At 31.0% G+C, this 17,252-nt stretch overlaps 3 protein-coding genes and 1 pseudogene across 5 annotated transcripts; all 4 read left to right on the plus strand.

Moving 5' to 3' along the window:
• Positions 1–45: 45 nt before the first annotated feature.
• On the plus strand, positions 46–2,500 carry LOC115238312 (alpha-tocopherol transfer protein-like). The gene is made up of 4 exons (XM_029812015.1): positions 46–427; positions 754–1,050; positions 1,356–1,719; positions 2,221–2,500. Exons 2-4 carry the CDS (start codon positions 767–769, stop codon positions 2,476–2,478), a joined length of 906 nt encoding a protein of 301 aa, XP_029667875.1. The 5' UTR covers positions 46–427; positions 754–766; the 3' UTR covers positions 2,479–2,500.
• Positions 2,501–2,931: 431 nt separating this feature from the next.
• On the plus strand, positions 2,932–5,687 carry LOC115238316 (annotated as a pseudogene).
• A 1,096-nt stretch (positions 5,688–6,783) lies between these two features.
• Positions 6,784–8,545, plus strand: LOC115238314 (alpha-tocopherol transfer protein-like). 2 transcript variants are annotated; one of them, XM_029812017.1, is made up of 3 exons: positions 6,784–7,169; positions 7,486–7,793; positions 7,942–8,545. In XM_029812017.1, exons 2-3 carry the CDS (start codon positions 7,510–7,512, stop codon positions 8,315–8,317), a joined length of 660 nt encoding a protein of 219 aa, XP_029667877.1. In that variant the 5' UTR covers positions 6,784–7,169; positions 7,486–7,509; the 3' UTR covers positions 8,318–8,545. The 2 variants fall into 2 exon arrangements, with proteins under 2 accessions (XP_029667877.1, XP_029667878.1); XM_029812018.1 differs by having other exon boundaries at positions 6,810–7,077.
• Positions 8,546–9,866: 1,321 nt separating this feature from the next.
• LOC115238315 lies at positions 9,867–16,984 on the plus strand. Of its 2 annotated transcripts, none has more exons than XM_029812020.1 (6): positions 9,867–10,905; positions 11,622–11,817; positions 12,372–12,586; positions 13,504–13,707; positions 15,151–15,286; positions 16,512–16,984. In XM_029812020.1, the coding sequence occupies exons 1-4, from the start codon at positions 10,891–10,893 to the stop codon at positions 13,645–13,647; spliced, it is 570 nt and encodes a 189-aa protein (XP_029667880.1). In that variant the 5' UTR covers positions 9,867–10,890; the 3' UTR covers positions 13,648–13,707; positions 15,151–15,286; positions 16,512–16,984. The 2 variants fall into 2 exon arrangements, with proteins under 2 accessions (XP_029667880.1, XP_029667879.1); XM_029812019.1 differs by having other exon boundaries at positions 13,504–14,804; positions 16,512–16,982.
• The last annotated feature ends 268 nt before the right edge of the window (positions 16,985–17,252 follow it).

Here is a 17,252-nt window from a genome sequence, read left to right on the forward strand (position 1 = left end):
TATATATATATTATTTTGCACATACACACAATTTGGTACATATACGTGTAAAATTATATTATTGGCAATAATAATATATTACAGTTATATAATTAAGTTACTCGATGAATTATTATGGTTTATTACGTGGAGTATACGTTATTAATTCTTAATTAAGTGTTTCTCTCCGGTTGTTTGTGTTATAAAAATGCACTACGAGAACCTTGACGTGTATGTTGCGATCATATAATGTCCATAGATGTTACACGTTTCGCAATGCATAATTTCATACAGGCTACTCTAATTACGATTGGTTTATAATACATATTAGGCTCGTACACCCGCAATAAAAAAGCATTCTAGCAGTACTCGCTAGGCCTTTGTATTGTTCGTAACATCTTTGCTAGCTTTAAAAAAATCGCGTGAGAGACTCGAATGAAAAGGAACTGTAAGATAATACCGCATTTTTTTAAATTTGATTAATACAATACTATTGAGTAATTCGTTAAATTCGTGTACATGTTAACTCGTGTGTACATAATATTAAATGTTATATTTATATATCAATAATTTAAAAAATGAAGGATTTAAAAGTACAAAAAATCTACATTTCTAAAATATTGTATAACATTTGTAAAATTTTTATTATATATATATATATATATATATATATATATGCTGTACAAAAATAATAATGTGTAATATTTAAAAGTCAAATAAAATAACTCTAATCAACATCATTTCTTATATTAGAAAATAAAACGTTTGTTACAGTCAAGTTTCAACAATGTCAATGATAAAATCCATTACATTGGAAGAAGAAATGAAGAAGAACCCTCAATTGAAACTATCAGATATACAATCATTGAAGGAATGGTGCGAAAAGCAACCGCATTTACCGAAAATTGAAGACAGCTTCCTTGCGATGTTCCTTCACAGCAACTATTATCGAATGCAACCGACAAAGAACACGATTGAGAATTATTACACGACTAGAACGCATGTACCAGAATTTTTTTCCAATCGGGATCCGCTTGGGGGAAAAGAATTGCGACAAGCCTTTAAAATCGCGTGAGCATATCATTTTTAATATTAGTAGTATAAAACTTGTTCCATGTATGTGTGTATACAGCAGCAATTTTAAATATTTTAAACAAATATGTGATACATATTTCTTTGAAAATCCTCACATGCACTTAAAAAAATAAAATATATTATACAAATTGTATGTGTAAATTGTGTGTGTAAATTTAAGAAAAAATTAAGATTATAGTCTTTTTTATATATAATCAATACTTTACTAATATATCTGATATATATTAATGTATATTATATTAATAAATTAAATTAAAATATGAATTTTTTGGCTTAAAAAGGGCTAACCTTCCTCTAAAAGGAATAACAAAGGACGGTTATAGGATCATGTACGGTGCATTTCTAGATGTCGATCCTTCTCGTTTCGTCTACAATGACAATATTAAATATTTTCTGATGGTGTGCGATGTGTGGTTTCTGATGGAAGGTACGAATAACGGTTACATTTATTTCGCTGATGCTAGCGGACTGTCCTTCGGTCATATCGCACGAATCAGCCCACTAGGACTCAAAAAATATTTATATTACATACAAGAGGCAGCACCAATACGTCTGATGGGAATCCATTTCATAAATGCGCCACCAGCTATGGAATTGCTAATGAATATGATGAAACCATTTATGAAAAAGGAGATGATAGATATGGTAAATATCGCTAAAATCAAAATCCATATTAATCAGCTGTAGTTGTTTGCCGAGAAATAATTACGTAATAGCAGTAACCGCATTTTCAACTAGTTCGTTCGCAAGTAGCGCTGATATAATTGCATTTATATCGCAAATAATTTCTTTGAAAATTATATTTATTTCTCTAAAGAGTTGAGCGCACACAAACCTAACATTATGCAAAATATAGATTTTTGATATTATAGATAAAGAAATAAAGTAAATAAGTAAATAAAAGAATATATATACATATATGGGTGTGGATGTGTGTGTGTGTGTGTGTGTGTGTGTGTGTGTGTTTGTGTTTGTTTGTTTGTGTGTGCAAACTGTCCGTAATGTCCGTAATTTATTGGAGGAGGGGCTGGGGGAGGGGGGGGGGATAACGCGACAAAATTTAAACTCACATAAAATACACTAATTTCAATCTTTCTACTTTACACTCGCGGGAAAGCTTTTTCTCAATTAACAAATCTCTTTTAGATACATTTTCATTCATCGTTAAAGAGCGCTTCCGAATACGTTCCGATAGACTCGTTACCGAACGAGGTAGGTGGGAAAGCTGATTCTATGTACAAACTGGCCGAAATTGAAGTGAAAAAGCTCGAGGACCATCGCAAATGGTTTTTAATGGATGAGGCGACTGGTCGTGTAAACGAAGCATTAAGGATCGGTAAGAGTAAGTCAGCAAGCGATCTGTTCGGCATAGAGGGTAGCTTTAAGAAGCTCGATATAGACTAATAAAAATATTATATATGTCCCCTATGAATTTTTATTGCGCTCTTATATAATATTTTTAGAAAATATTATAATACAACTCTATTTATGCAAAATATTTTACATTTTGCAATATAATGTTGTACGTCACATGCACTTTATGTCCGAAATAAAAAAAAAAACCTGTTATGCAAATTTGTCGTTTTATCTGTACAATTCATGAGTAATTTCTATACCGATTATATAGAATGCCCTACAAAATCAACATCTTACTTTAACGGAATCTTAATATCAATTTTAATTACAAAGATATAGCATTATCAAGATTTTAAAAAAATCTCATTGTCAGTGAAAAAAATGATAATTTTTTTGTACTTTTGCTAAAGAAATAAAATTGAGCGAGGAACAATCTACAAAAAAACATATAATCAGAGGTTTTGCGACGCTCTGTATATCAGTGCTGTTTAAATTACATGAGTCGTCACGCAAACGAGCAGGAGACGAACTAAAGAGAGAAAAATACATGCGATCGCACGCTTGCCAGCGATTCTGCTATGCGTAATGTACAAATCAAGGTAAACGAGATAAAGCAGGTTTTTTTTATATTACGCTATATAAGAAATCAAACAGTTTATCCTCGTGCTGTTTATTATGCGTATTGTTACGATAAATATACCTATATATTCTTATTAAAACATAAATTAATCATGAGCAGGCTACGACGAGTCGTAAGGTATCACAGTTGAATTTCTCGGAGATGTGTTAAAGCAAACAGATAACGTATAAAGTAAGGAAAAGAGAAGGGAGATCGGTAAAAAATTACCGATCTGAATTTATCATGCGGCACATATTATAATCCTGAAGTGAAAGTGAAATAACAAACAAATGTACATACACTCTATAAACTCTAAACTATACTATACGCATTCTTGTTTTCTCAAAAAACAAAGAGTCACACATGAAAATTCCTAATAATTTAATAATTTGTTAGTTTATTTTTAACAAGATTGAATATTGAAAATTTAGATTTTCAAATAACCATTGTATACTATAATATAAGTATATATCTAACTAAAATGAGAATCGATACTATCGATATTAATGGATTCTAGTAGAGTGAGAAAAAATCTATAGGAAATACAAATCTTATTTAGCAATGTCCTCGATAAAGTACATCATCCTGGAAAAAGAGATAAAGAAAAATCTCAAGCTGAGAATGTCAGATATACAGATTCTAAGAGAGTAGTACGAGAAGCAACCTCATTTGCCGAAAATTCAGGATGTCTAGTTTGTTATATTTCTGCACAACAATTATTATCAGATAAAGCCGATGAAAGATACAATTGATAATTATTTCACTATTAGGACACATGTGCCGGAATTTTTTTCCAACAAGGATCTACTTATTGTTAGAGCAAAAGAATTACGAAAGGCCTTTCAAACAGTGTAAGCATAAATCTTGTTTTCCGATATCGATAGTTAAAGAAAATAGATGATCTATTTATATAAATTATTATTCATATAAATATAAACTTGTTTTTTATATAAGTAATTTATAATATAAAATTATATAATCTTTTCTCGAATTAATGATATAAAAATAGAAGTCTATCTTGTGCCTGAAAATAATTTGTATTATAAATCAAGAATTGGAACAAGTTGTAATTTTGACGAGTTGGAAAATTAAGTGTAAATATCTTTAAAAAGTAAAAATAACCCCTCTCTTCTGTCGCTTTCCGTCAAAAATATTTATAATTTCATTATCCATAACAATATATTTATAATTATATTACCCGATTACGAGCATTCAAATTTAATACAATGTTACGATAATACAGTCTAGTAATTGAATCCAAATGCAATTATATATAGTGTAATACCTATGTTTGTGTTAAAACAAAAAGGCGCATCTTTATTTAGAGAGAGAAACGAAGGAGAATTATAACATCATCATGGGACGATTTTTCAATTTTGAACCGTCACATTACGACTTCAATAATAATGCAATAAAGTTTGTCGTCATATTATGCGACGAGTTGATTTGGATCCATGGTTCGAGTCCCGGATTTATCTTTATTATCGATGCCACTGGCGTATCGCTTGAGCACATGGCACGTATAAATCCAATGTCAGTATAAAGAAAGCTATATATTACATGCTTTACCGGTGCGTCTAAAGGCGAAACGTCGCCAGTTGTCAAATTAATGTACAATATGTTTAAACCTTTCATTAAGGCAGAACTGATATATTTGGTAAGATTTTACTCGACAAATTTTTAATTAATTTTCTTTTGCCTAACACATTAGTAGTCATGGATTCTTTAGTAAGTAAAGTTTTTGGAAGACGAAAGAATCAATCGAGTGAACGAGTCATGGCGGATCGGCAAGAGCAAAACTTCCAACGATTTGTTCGGCGTAAATGGTAGGGTAGAGCGGGGTCAAAAGTAACACGGGGCAAAAGTAACAACTCAAATATCTATAGATATATAGTAGATATATACGCGTGCGTTGGTCAGTTCATGAAGCTAGACAACCTACAACATGTCTCAATACGTATGCGGCCTCGGTACTGAGTGAACGTGTACAGTGACGAAAATATATTTTCGAGGTCATAAAGTATCTTTTTCCGAGCGTGCTAAATTTTGAATATAAATATTTCTACCGCAAGTAAGCACTTTTTTTTTATTTATATTTAGATTTAGTTATTTTTGTATATTATAATAATTGTTGCATATCCATTTTTGATATTTTATCATTAAAAATTTTAAATCAAAGTTGACAAACATAGTCGGGGACGATTGTAACATCATTGTCTGGGGTCGAATGTAACGTTACAACCGACTCCGACTGATGCAATTTATTTCATTTTGGATTATAAGTAAACTATTTTTATTTCAGAATGCCTCGTACTAAGATTAGAAAGACTGACAGGATATAATTTATATAATATATAAATGACTTATATATTTGTCATAACTGTGATGCAGAGTAATCTCTATTTGTATTAATAGTTCTTAATGATACTGTGTTCCTATTACTCTAATTGAAAAATTATTATTTAGAAATAAGAGCAAAAAAATGTTTATATCTTGTTATAATTTGAGTTAACAAAGTTAATGTTTTCTATGATTAATATAAAAAAGTTAAATTTTAAAAGAATAAGTTTTTATTTTGCTATTTTTTTGTGTAAGAATATGAATATTTTAGTTTATTTCTGCTAATATCAAAAAAGCTGAATTTTAAAAGAATAAATCTTTATTTTGCTACTTTTTTATATAAGAATATGAATATTTTAGTTTAATTCTGCTAATATAAGAAGAATTATTATAATTTCGTTGAATAAAAACTTTTAATTTTGATTATTTAAAATTGTTACAATTGACCCCTAATAGTGTTACAACCGGCCCGGAGTCTGGGGCGATTGTAACATTTTTCCTTGCTTTCATTTTTGATTGATAATTTTAATGTTATTCATCACAAGGCTTAAATGTTATGATTTCCATAAAGTCAAATAAGTATGCTAACTTGGGGTACCAAAATTTTTTTTTTTACTGTAATAGTTTTTTTACAATAAAATTCTAAAGTCAAATTGTTACTTTTGACCCCGCTCTACCCTAATTTTAAAAACTGGAAATAGACTGACTGAGACTACACGTCACCCTTAATCGGATAAATTCTATTAAATATGACGTGCAAATGTAATCTGAGACGAAAAATAATTTTGCGATACACGAGTATGGATTGTGCTCTTCATTATTATTGAATTAAAGAGATGTTTTTCCGGAAAAAAAAACACTTAGAATTTAACAAATAAAAAATTGTTGTAATAAATAAAAAATAATTATTACGCCTTTTTCACTAAAATTTGGCCATCATATTCTACAAAACACTATTCAACGATACCTGGTAACGTTAGATGCAATAATATATATCTAATAATATAAACTACAAACTAGACTTTCTCCTCTATCGCTGTAGTTTGCTAAAGATGTGATCGTCTCCATCAAATCGTGTCGACTAATCGCTAAATATGTCATGAAGTCGTGAATTGACAATACATGGTGATGCAATTTTTCTTACATTCGTTTTAATACTTGTTTATCAACGTATGATAATGCAATCTTTAGCATGCCAATGACAAACACTATTTTTACACCATTTTCTTACTTGTGTATTTCTTATTGTCAATGTCATTCTAATAGATTTGCTACGTTTCACTTTTGTGAGAAACACGCTTCTAAAAATATAGAGTCATGCACACGTAATGAAAAATGCTAGATGATGATTATTGCGTGTAAAGTTTTGCGCGTGTATATGTGTATGTGTACAAGTAGTAGTATCCATATAATGAATTATTAACATTATTACGACAGTAGCGTTTAAATTATTGCGATAAGTATCGCACACACGATTTTTAGATCGCATGTTTCTCGTTTTTGCTGAGTGGCAAAACTACTTCGACATTACTTCGACGTACTTCGATGTCTAATGCAAATGAATTTTCAACGTATATTCCCCTATTATTAATCGCGAAAATGGCATGTTACATGTATTGAAACGTACTCATTGTCAGCTGTCACGCTATACACTCTGTTGCCGTTTCGGTTCCGGTGCGGCTTAAAAGGTCTATATCTCAATACAAATTTCAATCAGTACTTTTCAAGTTACCGAGCGGAATCCTTTCATCTGTTTAGTCTCCACGCACACATATTCGAGGTGAAATTAATTTATTTGGTCGCGCAATATTCGCTGGTAAATTTTGAATAAATTAGTGAGCTACGTCTATATAATTTATGTCTATATAATCTAACATAATGTGTACTTACAATTAGTATGTCTATAATATATATACAGTCAATACAATAAATCGTCATGCAATTTTCCGTTGTTCAAAATCTTCTAGAGAAAAGATGTGTGATTAATTTCGCCACATATATTAACAGACACATAAACAAAAAGATGTTCGAAAAACGAGTTTTGATGAAACGAGTTTTGAGAAATTCTTTCAAGTACGTTAATTTTATTTCTCTAGAGAAAGAAATCGGCAGTCTGAACCATGGCTTCGATAGATTTAGTGCCGTTCGAAGAGGAGCTAAAAAGAAATCCTGAATTAAAAGAAACGGATATACAAATGTTGAGAGAATGGTGCGAGAAACAACCTCACTTGCCAAAGATATCAAACAGCGAACTAGCATTGTTCCTACACAACAATTATTACCGACTTGAGCCGACCAAGACTACTATCGATACCTTCTTCACAGTTAGGACTCATGTACCAGAGTTCTTTTTCAATCGGGATTTGACAAACAATAAAGAACTCAAAAAAACCAAGCAAATTGTGTAAGTACGTATATGTATACATATATGTGTATACATATTATTTCGACTTATATTTATATTACATATATACACAAATATGATAAATGTTTCTCGTATAAAGAGAAATTTCGCGTATAGAGTAAAGATGGCCTTTATAAATTATCAACAGAACACAACAGATTTTGGAAGGAACTACTAAAGACGGCTACAAAATCATATACGGAAGATTGCTGGATAGCGAGCCATCGCACTTTGTTTATAACGACGTGATGAAATTGCTAAATATGGTAATAGATTTGTGGCTCTATACGCAGGGTACCTGTAACGGCCACGTAATATTATTCGACATGAAAAACATTTCTTTCGGCCACGTTGGCCGTTTGAGTCCCATGGGACTCAAGAAATTCCTTTACTATTTACAAGAGGGTTTGCCCGTTAGGCTGAAGGGTTTCCACTTTATGAATGCTTCTCCGGTAATCGATGTCATTCTGAATATGATGAGACCCTTTATGAAGAAACAACTGATGGATATGGTAAGATTGTAATTAAATTATATATGTATACAGCGTTCGTCGAGAGATCCAAAATTGCATATTTAAAAGAAGCAAGAAATAAAAATTAATCTTTTATATATTTGATATACATAAATCCTTTTAGAGAAAATATGAGTTTTTAAAAATATAATATTTTACATGACTAAAAAAACATATCACCGCAATATACAGTGGCGTGCAAAAGTTTCCGGCCTGTGACATTTCGTACTCTAATTTATTAAAAAAAACCTAATGACTTTTTAACCATTATCAGGTGCGAGTATAACATATAGGAAACAAAATAATATAGTGAAAGAATATTGTTTATGTTTGTGAAAGTATTTATAGTTATAATTGTTATATTTACAAAATGTCACTGGCCGAAAATTTTTGCACGCCACTGTATCTCAAAACGAAATATTTTCAGCAAAAAAATTTCTCATTTTTCATTATATTATTTTCTGAAAGGATAAAATATTACTGCTAGCCATTTAACTAATAACCTGACATTATTCGTACTTCAAAGAAGACCGAATACAAAAGAGTATAAAGTAATGTGTAAAAAAACCAAAGATAAAACTATACATACCATCTAAAAAATATACATGCTCTCTAAAATATATATGCTACGGGCGTAAATTCTAACAAGTGCACATTCATTATTCGCCATATATCTTTTTACTGCTTTTGTGCTCGAAATAATCCTAATAGGAACATAAAACGGCATGGCCACTATACATATATAATATGTACCAGCTACATTAAGCCAAACGATTCGCGGAGCACTAGTGAGAAATATCTCACGATACGATAGGATGCATTAAAGCTTATTCAATTCGTGCACTGGCAATCGCCAGATATCTTGATGCAACTCGAGAACTGATCGAATAGCGTGCGATCGAGCGATATGCGAAGATTATCGCGGAAGGTAATCGAATTACATGAGAAAATCCCGCTCAGTATTAATCTGCTATTTTTATATGATGCGTCGCCTCTCGCAATCCCTGATGTATCCACCGTGCTTACATCTTCGTGTCTCCGTCTTTAAGCTTATGATTTATGCGCGTATTTTGCTACGGGACATTTTCCGAGCATGTTCTCATTTCCATACTTTACACCGTTCCTCGCGCTAAAATCGAATTTATGCACAAATTACAATCGCGGATTGTTAATCATTAAGAAGCTGAAAGTTCGTATGACGGTATACCAGGTCGTCGCGCGTGTTTCAGAGAGAAACGCGCGTATCATCGGACTAAGAGATCGCATCAAATGAGATGTTCTACTTAATAGAGTTTGTCGTCAGGCTTTTCCCGAAGAAACATCTTTGCCCGTTTATTATGCAGAAACTGCATTGCATTGAAATGTCCCAAACGGCATCGTTAATTAAAGAAGTAGAACTTAGAACCACATATAGAAGTTACAAGCGCCTTTAAGTAGATAAATTATTGAGAAGAGTTTCACGTATGATCGTGCGGTAAAAGGCGATCGCATACATATAACGTTTTAATTAAAATATAAATATCAAGTGCTATCAGAGAAGGGTATGATGTAATTAAATCACGAAACTTGATTACCTTGATTAATCATAAAAATAAACTGTGTAGATAGAATTTTTCTATTGATTGCTACTTTCAAACAAGATAAGTAAGATTGATCATTCTTTTCACAATTATATCAAAAAAATTTTTACATCAAATAAAGGATCTTAAGACATGCTTTTCTTATACATGTATTGAAAGTACTTGTTTTTTGTGTTTAGTTCAATATATCTTGTTGCAATATAAAATAGACATATTATATAATTGTACAATTATATTTTCACATAACTAACTCTGCATGATTAATGATAAATTGATCTCGTTTGAAATGGTCGTGCATCTTTTCACATAATGCATGACATTTTAATAAAACGCGAGACGTCTCGATTTTTATATCGTGATTCTTATATCGTGACGAACGAATAAATAGTGTACAAAATGCACGAGACATTAGCACATAATCAACTATATCGTTTAAATGTAATCAGCATAATACAGCCAACTTGATCTAAACAAAATAATATAAACATTAATCAGAAATGAGCAATAATTTCTATTTCTATTTATACATGCTGAAAACTTGCATCCTCTTCTTCTTTATTCAGTTTTATTACAAAAAAAAATAAAATAAAATTAGTAAACTAATAACGAAATCAGTATAATGCCAGAAAATAGAGAATTATCGTAAAAATAAATTGACAATTGTAGTTGCTGTTAATATCCTGGTTAATATATATTATATAATACAAAAATATTTGCTTAAGCGACAGAGAGAGAGAGAGAGATTTGTCTTTATTTTTCTTTATGATAATATAAAAATTTAAATGTTTTTATTTATTTATTTATAAATTTCACTTCGTTTACATTTTATGCGTCAAATTTGAATGTATAAAAGTTATATCGTGGTGTGGAAAGACCTTTACGCGATACCTCTTTTTCGACAGGGTTTCTTATAATACTTTCACCATCAAGCTAGCCTCGCAGTAAACGGCAACACGCGCATGTGAACATATCGATCCAGATAAACAATTTAAACTTTGTCCCATAATGAAACACATAATTGTAAGTATGCACAAAAATTTACGATTTATTAATAATATAAATATTTCGAACAAATCTCTGCGCCCCCCATTTAATGCGCAGATATTTTTCTTGCAATTTCTTTTGCACATAAAAAACTTTTTTTGTATACTTCATCGTACGGTAATAATATTATTACGGCAATAATATAATATTTCTGAATAAGAGAGAAATTATTTAAAATAAAGTAAGAAAATATAAAAAAAAACATTATCCGAATAAATATTGTCCCATGTGAAAAGATCCTTCAAAACATACAGCGATTTTCATGATGAAATAACCGGTTGATTTCACAATTCACTCATCTGGAATTTTAATGATACGTACATTTAGTTATACGCTACGTTGTTGCGTTTCTTGCAACGTTTGTAATGAATAATATTAGACATATCATTCGTTTCCCGCTATAATAAATTATCAAAATTTTTGTCGCTCTGTTGCTTGATCAGAAAAAGTATTATATAAAAAGTATTTTATATATATCTAGAATCTAAAATTTACCAAAAAAATTTTAAGAATAGACTTTTTGAAAATTATTTTTATCAAAATTAATAGATTTAGAAAGATATTGATATTACACATATAAATATAATTTTTGCTTTTAATTTAATCTTAAACTTTGATGCACGTCTACGAAATTTACATTATTAGGATCTGCATTAAAGCATTATTACTATATTATACATTAAATTTTGTAGATAGCCGCCGCCGCCGCCGCCGCTGCCTTGGTTAACGTTTGTTTGGCGGGTGTATTACATACTCTACCGGAATACCGGACAACGATAACACCGCCATCACCAAAGCCATACAGCTTCCAATATGAAGCAGGACGATACCCGGGACACGTTGATCGCGTTCATCAAGAAATCGGAGATGGAGATGGAATTATTCACGGTAACCGCAGTTCATACTTCATACATGTATACCGTATGTATTCGTTGATTAAAGCGCGTGTTAAACGCCGAGGACGAGATATAGATATCTACATATTTCTTTCTAAATACCTAAATCTGTCTCAATCATTTCTCATTATTTTGCTAATACTATATACTACCCCCATACTGATGTACACACGTTACATTATATCACGATTCTCTATCGATCACGAACCTATTTGTTTTTAATCTAAGAACAAACTAAAAGACGCAGCTCGCCACTTATGCAAATTAAAACTCATATTAAAATAAAACAGGTATATTGTAAAAATCCATCTTCTTACATCTTATGTTTCTCTCAGTTTTCTTTTTCTTTTTCTACGATTCCTATTCCTTTTCAAAAAATTGTAACACGCAGGAAATTAATTCTAACGTAAATTAATGATTGATTGAACGCGCGATGATTGAATAATGGACGGGAGAAATCTTTAATGATGCAATAATTAGAAAAAAAGATTGTAGTAATAATTTCTGCAGTCACGACATTTTAATAAATACGCATATATTTTTCAGGAACATATTCGTATGTCGATCCAAAATACAAAGTACGAACAGTCGAGTACAAGGCTGATAAAAACGGATTTCATCCTGCTTTGATCAACTTTGATGACATTTTTGCTCAACCCGCCGATTCGGAAGCTGTAAGATTAGCCAAGGAGAAACATATGCGTCTTTACCAAAAGATCGCGGAAGCAAACGCTCATAATGTTCCAATAAACTTGCCACAGGTAATTGTTTTATACATCCATTGATATATAATCCGTCAAAGACAAAAAAATTGAAGAATTTATTTTCAAATCATAAACAAACTTTACAATTATATACTTTATAATTATTGACTTAAAAAAAAAAGAAAAGGCAATTCTATATAGCCTATCTTTATTTTTGACTCTTTGATTTTCCACTTTCATCTAATACATCGACGATTGTTTCGTTTAAAATTGTAACAACAATTACAGACTCTTTCCGTATTGTAATCAGTGTCAGTTTTCTAAAACTGATGAGATGAGAAAAATAAAGAAGCAATTTAATTATTTTTGCGCTGATGATGGCCAAAAAAAAAGGCCGAAACGTCCGCCTTTCGCGAATCATGTAATTAAACCTTTTTCTTATGAACATGGGTCCGCAAATGAACCCCCCTCCGAGCTAAAATTCGAAAATGTGTGAAATACGTTTTCATTTCAGTGGCTTACTTTACTTCATAATTTACTGGGCTATACCAAATTTCAATCTTCTGCCATTTTTTTTCTGAAATACAGCCAATTTTTAATTTTTTCCCCAAACTTTAGGGGCCTCTAGCTCGGAGGAGGGTTCATTTGCGGACCCATGTTCATAAGAAAAAGGAGTCTTATTTTGACCTCTAGAATACGCTCCTAAAGTTTAGTGCATCATTTCAGATACACCCCGTATCCATTTTACTCGGATTTTACTTGATTTTAATCGTGTAAGAGCCTTACTTTTATATCTTTTTAATTATTTTTTGTGCCTGAAAAATACGTTCGCGTTTTTTAAGAATTTAAATACCTGTATGAAGAATGGTTTAAGGTTTAAGTAAATTGCTGGCGCAGTTTTGCGTTTTCTTTTTTGTGTATTATTTCTGTTTTTCTTTCTTTTCCGTTGGTTGACTTACTTAATTGCTCGGCAGGATTCAGACAGCGTGGCAAAAGCGAAAAACAAGCATAATGAATTGTACCACAGAATCGCGGAACAACACGCAGCCATCGCCGCGCAAAGGGAAGCTGAACGACTGGCTTACGAGGCAACTTCCGTTGCCAATGGCGTAGAATGACGTAGATAATCATCGGAGATGTTAAAAACGTGTTGTGCACATGTTGACATCATGACTGACGTGCGTGCCGTATACTTTAATAACAAGAAATATATTGCGCGTCGTCTCGGAAATGCGTATTAATGCTCATAAATATACTCATTCATGTAATAACCGTTGTCATGTAATAACTCATTATGGTTTTTTTAAGCTGATTCGAGCAATGGAGAAATGTTTTTGCTCGACTTATGAATAAACATTTTTAATCTTTGCTAACCTATAGCAAAATAATGTGTGCTTGTTGTTGGCTTTAAGACTCTATAGTCACAATCCTAACGTATTCGGATAATAATACTTTAGAGACATAGAAAGAGAAACAATATGAAACAAATATACTATAGTAAAATGATCGTCGTAATTATAGATAAATTTATAGAAGCATGACAGATACAACCTAATACAAGAGAAATAAGGCTATTAGTTACTGTAATAAAATAAAAATCTTAATAATAACCGTAGAATAAAAAGGAATTGAGTTTTTATACAAATTCCTATATTTTTATTCTCTGAGACAGAAATTTGCAGCAGAAGTAAAGAAGCAGATAAATATATCATTTTTTTACCAACTATTCTTATAAATTTCATCTGCTTTTATACAAAATATGATTTATACATGAGTGCTTCTTCATATAAATTAATAAATAGGTTAATAAATGGGAATCAACGGTTATTACATGAATTATTTTTGGATATTATAACATTATGATTATTGCGTTAGTTATTGCAATTATTACAAGTATTATATATTACTTTTATTGTCTCCTAAATTCCAATATATAACAAAAATAAATAATGCACTGCACGCGCTAATAATTGTTATATTTGTTGTATTTTTTCTTTCGGCATGCAATTTATTCATATGTAGCAGTCTGTTTATATAATTACGAGCGGGCAGTAATGCGAACAAAGTGTTAAAACTCGTTGTTTCTAAGTGCCGGAAGTGCTATCGCGCAAACAAAAAATTTTCGATGAAAGATACACAACACACACAATCATATTGTAATGATATAAAAACGACTATGCGACATCGTGCACGATATTAGTTCGAACGAGTATTCTGATGAAAGATGAAGTGCTTCTTGAGCAAACTATTCTGTTTTTTTTTGCTGTGCATCGTGGTAAGAAAAATGTCATAGAATTCAAGAGTATAAATAAGTGCAAAACTCACATTTCGTACTTTTCTAAAATTCTGATACAGTTAAATTTCTTACACGTAGTAACCTTTGAATAAATTGCTCATAATTTAAATTTATTTCCTCTATGCACAACAATAAATTATTGTTTAGATCGTTTCTGATAAAAGAAAAAAATTTTTGTTAATAAAAATAATGAAAAATTGAATAGAGAGATGAATGAATTTCGAGAATGTAAGGGTTTTCTATATCCTTCAATTCATCTTTCAGTTTATGTTAAATTGTATATATACATATAATATATTCTTATACTACTTACCTTTCCTCCTAGGCGACGATGTGCATGAGCGTCGGAAATCCAATTTCTGCAATTATAGGAACGCGTAAAATAGCTTGTAGAGGGAGGGGTACAACTACTACTACTACAGCTGCCACCTCTTAAAATGTGTAAATCTGCATTAATGGAGGTAAAATAAAATTAAGCTCTCTAATAATAACATTTGTTACAATCTAAGCGGATTAATTTACACGCGAGCGCTCTCTCTCTCACTCCTCCTTTTTTCCTTTCTCCGCGTCTCTCTCTCTCTGTCTGCTTATGCTTTATTTCTACAGACTTCAAGTCGAGCAGTGCCGTGAAATAAATTTTTCGTAAAAAATGATTTTACGCGCTAAATGAAACCAGATTTACTTTACGTGTTTGGTTTGTGCTCAACAATTCAACGTCACTCGTACCAATTTTTTTAAACTTATTAAAAGGATTATTAAGCATTCCCATTTTATAATTTTTGATCAAAAAAAGAAAAAACATTTTTTTTAATTTAGTTTTCTATTAATGCACAAGCATATTTTTTGTGTTGATTTAAACGTTTATCAAAATCAAACTTGCGTGCAAAATTATCTGAATCATCTCCGCGCCATATTAACGTTTCCGATTCTGAAGGTTTCTTTTCATACAGACATTCGACCATAGACATATTCATGTCTATGTTTATGCACTCGACGCACACTTCAACGTCAAAAGACGTCACGTGATTAAAAATAAAGATACTAAGGCCGGTATTCATAGTCCGTTCTTATATCCAAGATCGTCTTAAGTGTGGTCTTGGGTCGTCTTAAGATCCCATTCAACCAATGAAATGGCCGCATAGTATCTTAAGATCGTACTTAAGACGATCTTGAATATAAGAACGGACTATGAATACCGGCCTAAATCGTCATTTTTGATCACGTGTCATCTTCGGCGTCAATATGAAAAGGTACCTTTAATCGCGCGCAATTTCGATTATATTGGCTACGTTCAGCAGAAAAAGCAGCTTTGTAATTGTTGTAAAATTCTTTAATATGATTGGTTATACATTTAGATCCGGCAAGAACTAAGGGCAAGAACCAATCATATTAAAGAATTTTACAACAGTTGCAAAGCTGCTTTTTCTGCTGAACGCAGCCATTCTCGATTCCTCTTTCCTATATCAGAGTTGTATGTACATATATATATACACACACCACATAATTTTTTTATACATTATGCAAGATATCTGTGTGCATGTGTGCATATACGAACATATATAGATATCATACACATAAAAAAAAAAAAAAATTAATTTGTTAAGTATTATAAACACAATATACCAATTTATATATATAATCTTTAAGTTGTAAATATAATAAAACCCAATTAATCATGTGTTTTAGGCAGAAAACGATGAAGAAAATTTATGGCAATAGATTGAAATACTTAGAAGAAATCTCAAATTATTATTTCACTCGCAGTGATTATGTTATTATTATGTCTCTCTATCGCCCACACAAATTACGTCAAAAATTACAACAAATGTTTTACATGGTTTTATATACACGAGATGAGTAAAATAAATCGTTCTATACACTTTTCTAAAGACACAAGGTATAAAAATAGATGTGAAAAAGCCCTTTACCACAACCACAAGCTTCACATTGCAATTTAAACTGCAACTATACAATAACATGAAAGTTCAACATGGCATGTGACTTGAAAATTACATTGGGCAAAAGAGAGAGAGGTAAAAGAAACAAACATTCTTAAGTTTTACTTTTACAACATTAACAAGTATTAAACATTTTGGTTTAATAAATAATAAAGAAACACAAAATTGTATGGACTTTCAATAAATAATTTTGGCAATCATGTAATATAGGTGTAATTTTACTCGTAAACATATACATTTTTCTTGCATGTATATTAATGTAATGTCGATATATTATTTTCTCCCACACACAATATTAATATCTAGATAAAAATAAGAAAAAAAAACAACATTAAAAAATTGCCAAATTATAACTATACTCAATTATCGTCTATCCTATTGCATATTATCGCGCTTTGATTCATAAATAATTCATAAACTATCTTTTATATGTATAGTGCATTTATAATATACTTCTAAACCATAAAAA

The sequence above is a fragment of the Formica exsecta genome, unplaced genomic scaffold, assembly GCF_003651465.1.
Source record: "Formica exsecta isolate Colony F162 unplaced genomic scaffold, ASM365146v1 scaffold333, whole genome shotgun sequence".
NCBI classification, from domain to species: Eukaryota; Metazoa; Arthropoda; class Insecta; order Hymenoptera; family Formicidae; genus Formica; species Formica exsecta.

What these genes read in the sequence shown, in the direction of transcription:
- LOC115238312 (XM_029812015.1), top strand. Translation starts at nt 767, where the DNA reads ATGTCAATGATAAAATCCATTACATTGGAAGAAGAAATGAAGAAGAAC. An exon ending in CGACAAGCCTTTAAAATCGC is followed by an intron (nt 1,051 to 1,355) that starts GTGAGCATATCA and finishes TGGCTTAAAAAG; the next exon opens with GGCTAACCTTCCTCTAAAAG. An exon ending in AAAAGGAGATGATAGATATG is followed by an intron (nt 1,720 to 2,220) that starts GTAAATATCGCT and finishes AATCTCTTTTAG; the next exon opens with ATACATTTTCATTCATCGTT.
- LOC115238314 (XM_029812017.1), top strand. Translation starts at nt 7,510, where the DNA reads ATGGCTTCGATAGATTTAGTGCCGTTCGAAGAGGAGCTAAAAAGAAAT. An exon ending in AAAAAAACCAAGCAAATTGT is followed by an intron (nt 7,794 to 7,941) that starts GTAAGTACGTAT and finishes AATTATCAACAG; the next exon opens with AACACAACAGATTTTGGAAG.
- LOC115238315 (XM_029812020.1), top strand. An exon ending in TGGAGATGGAATTATTCACG is followed by an intron (nt 11,818 to 12,371) that starts GTAACCGCAGTT and finishes TATATTTTTCAG; the next exon opens with GAACATATTCGTATGTCGAT. An exon ending in TTCCAATAAACTTGCCACAG is followed by an intron (nt 12,587 to 13,503) that starts GTAATTGTTTTA and finishes ATTGCTCGGCAG; the next exon opens with GATTCAGACAGCGTGGCAAA.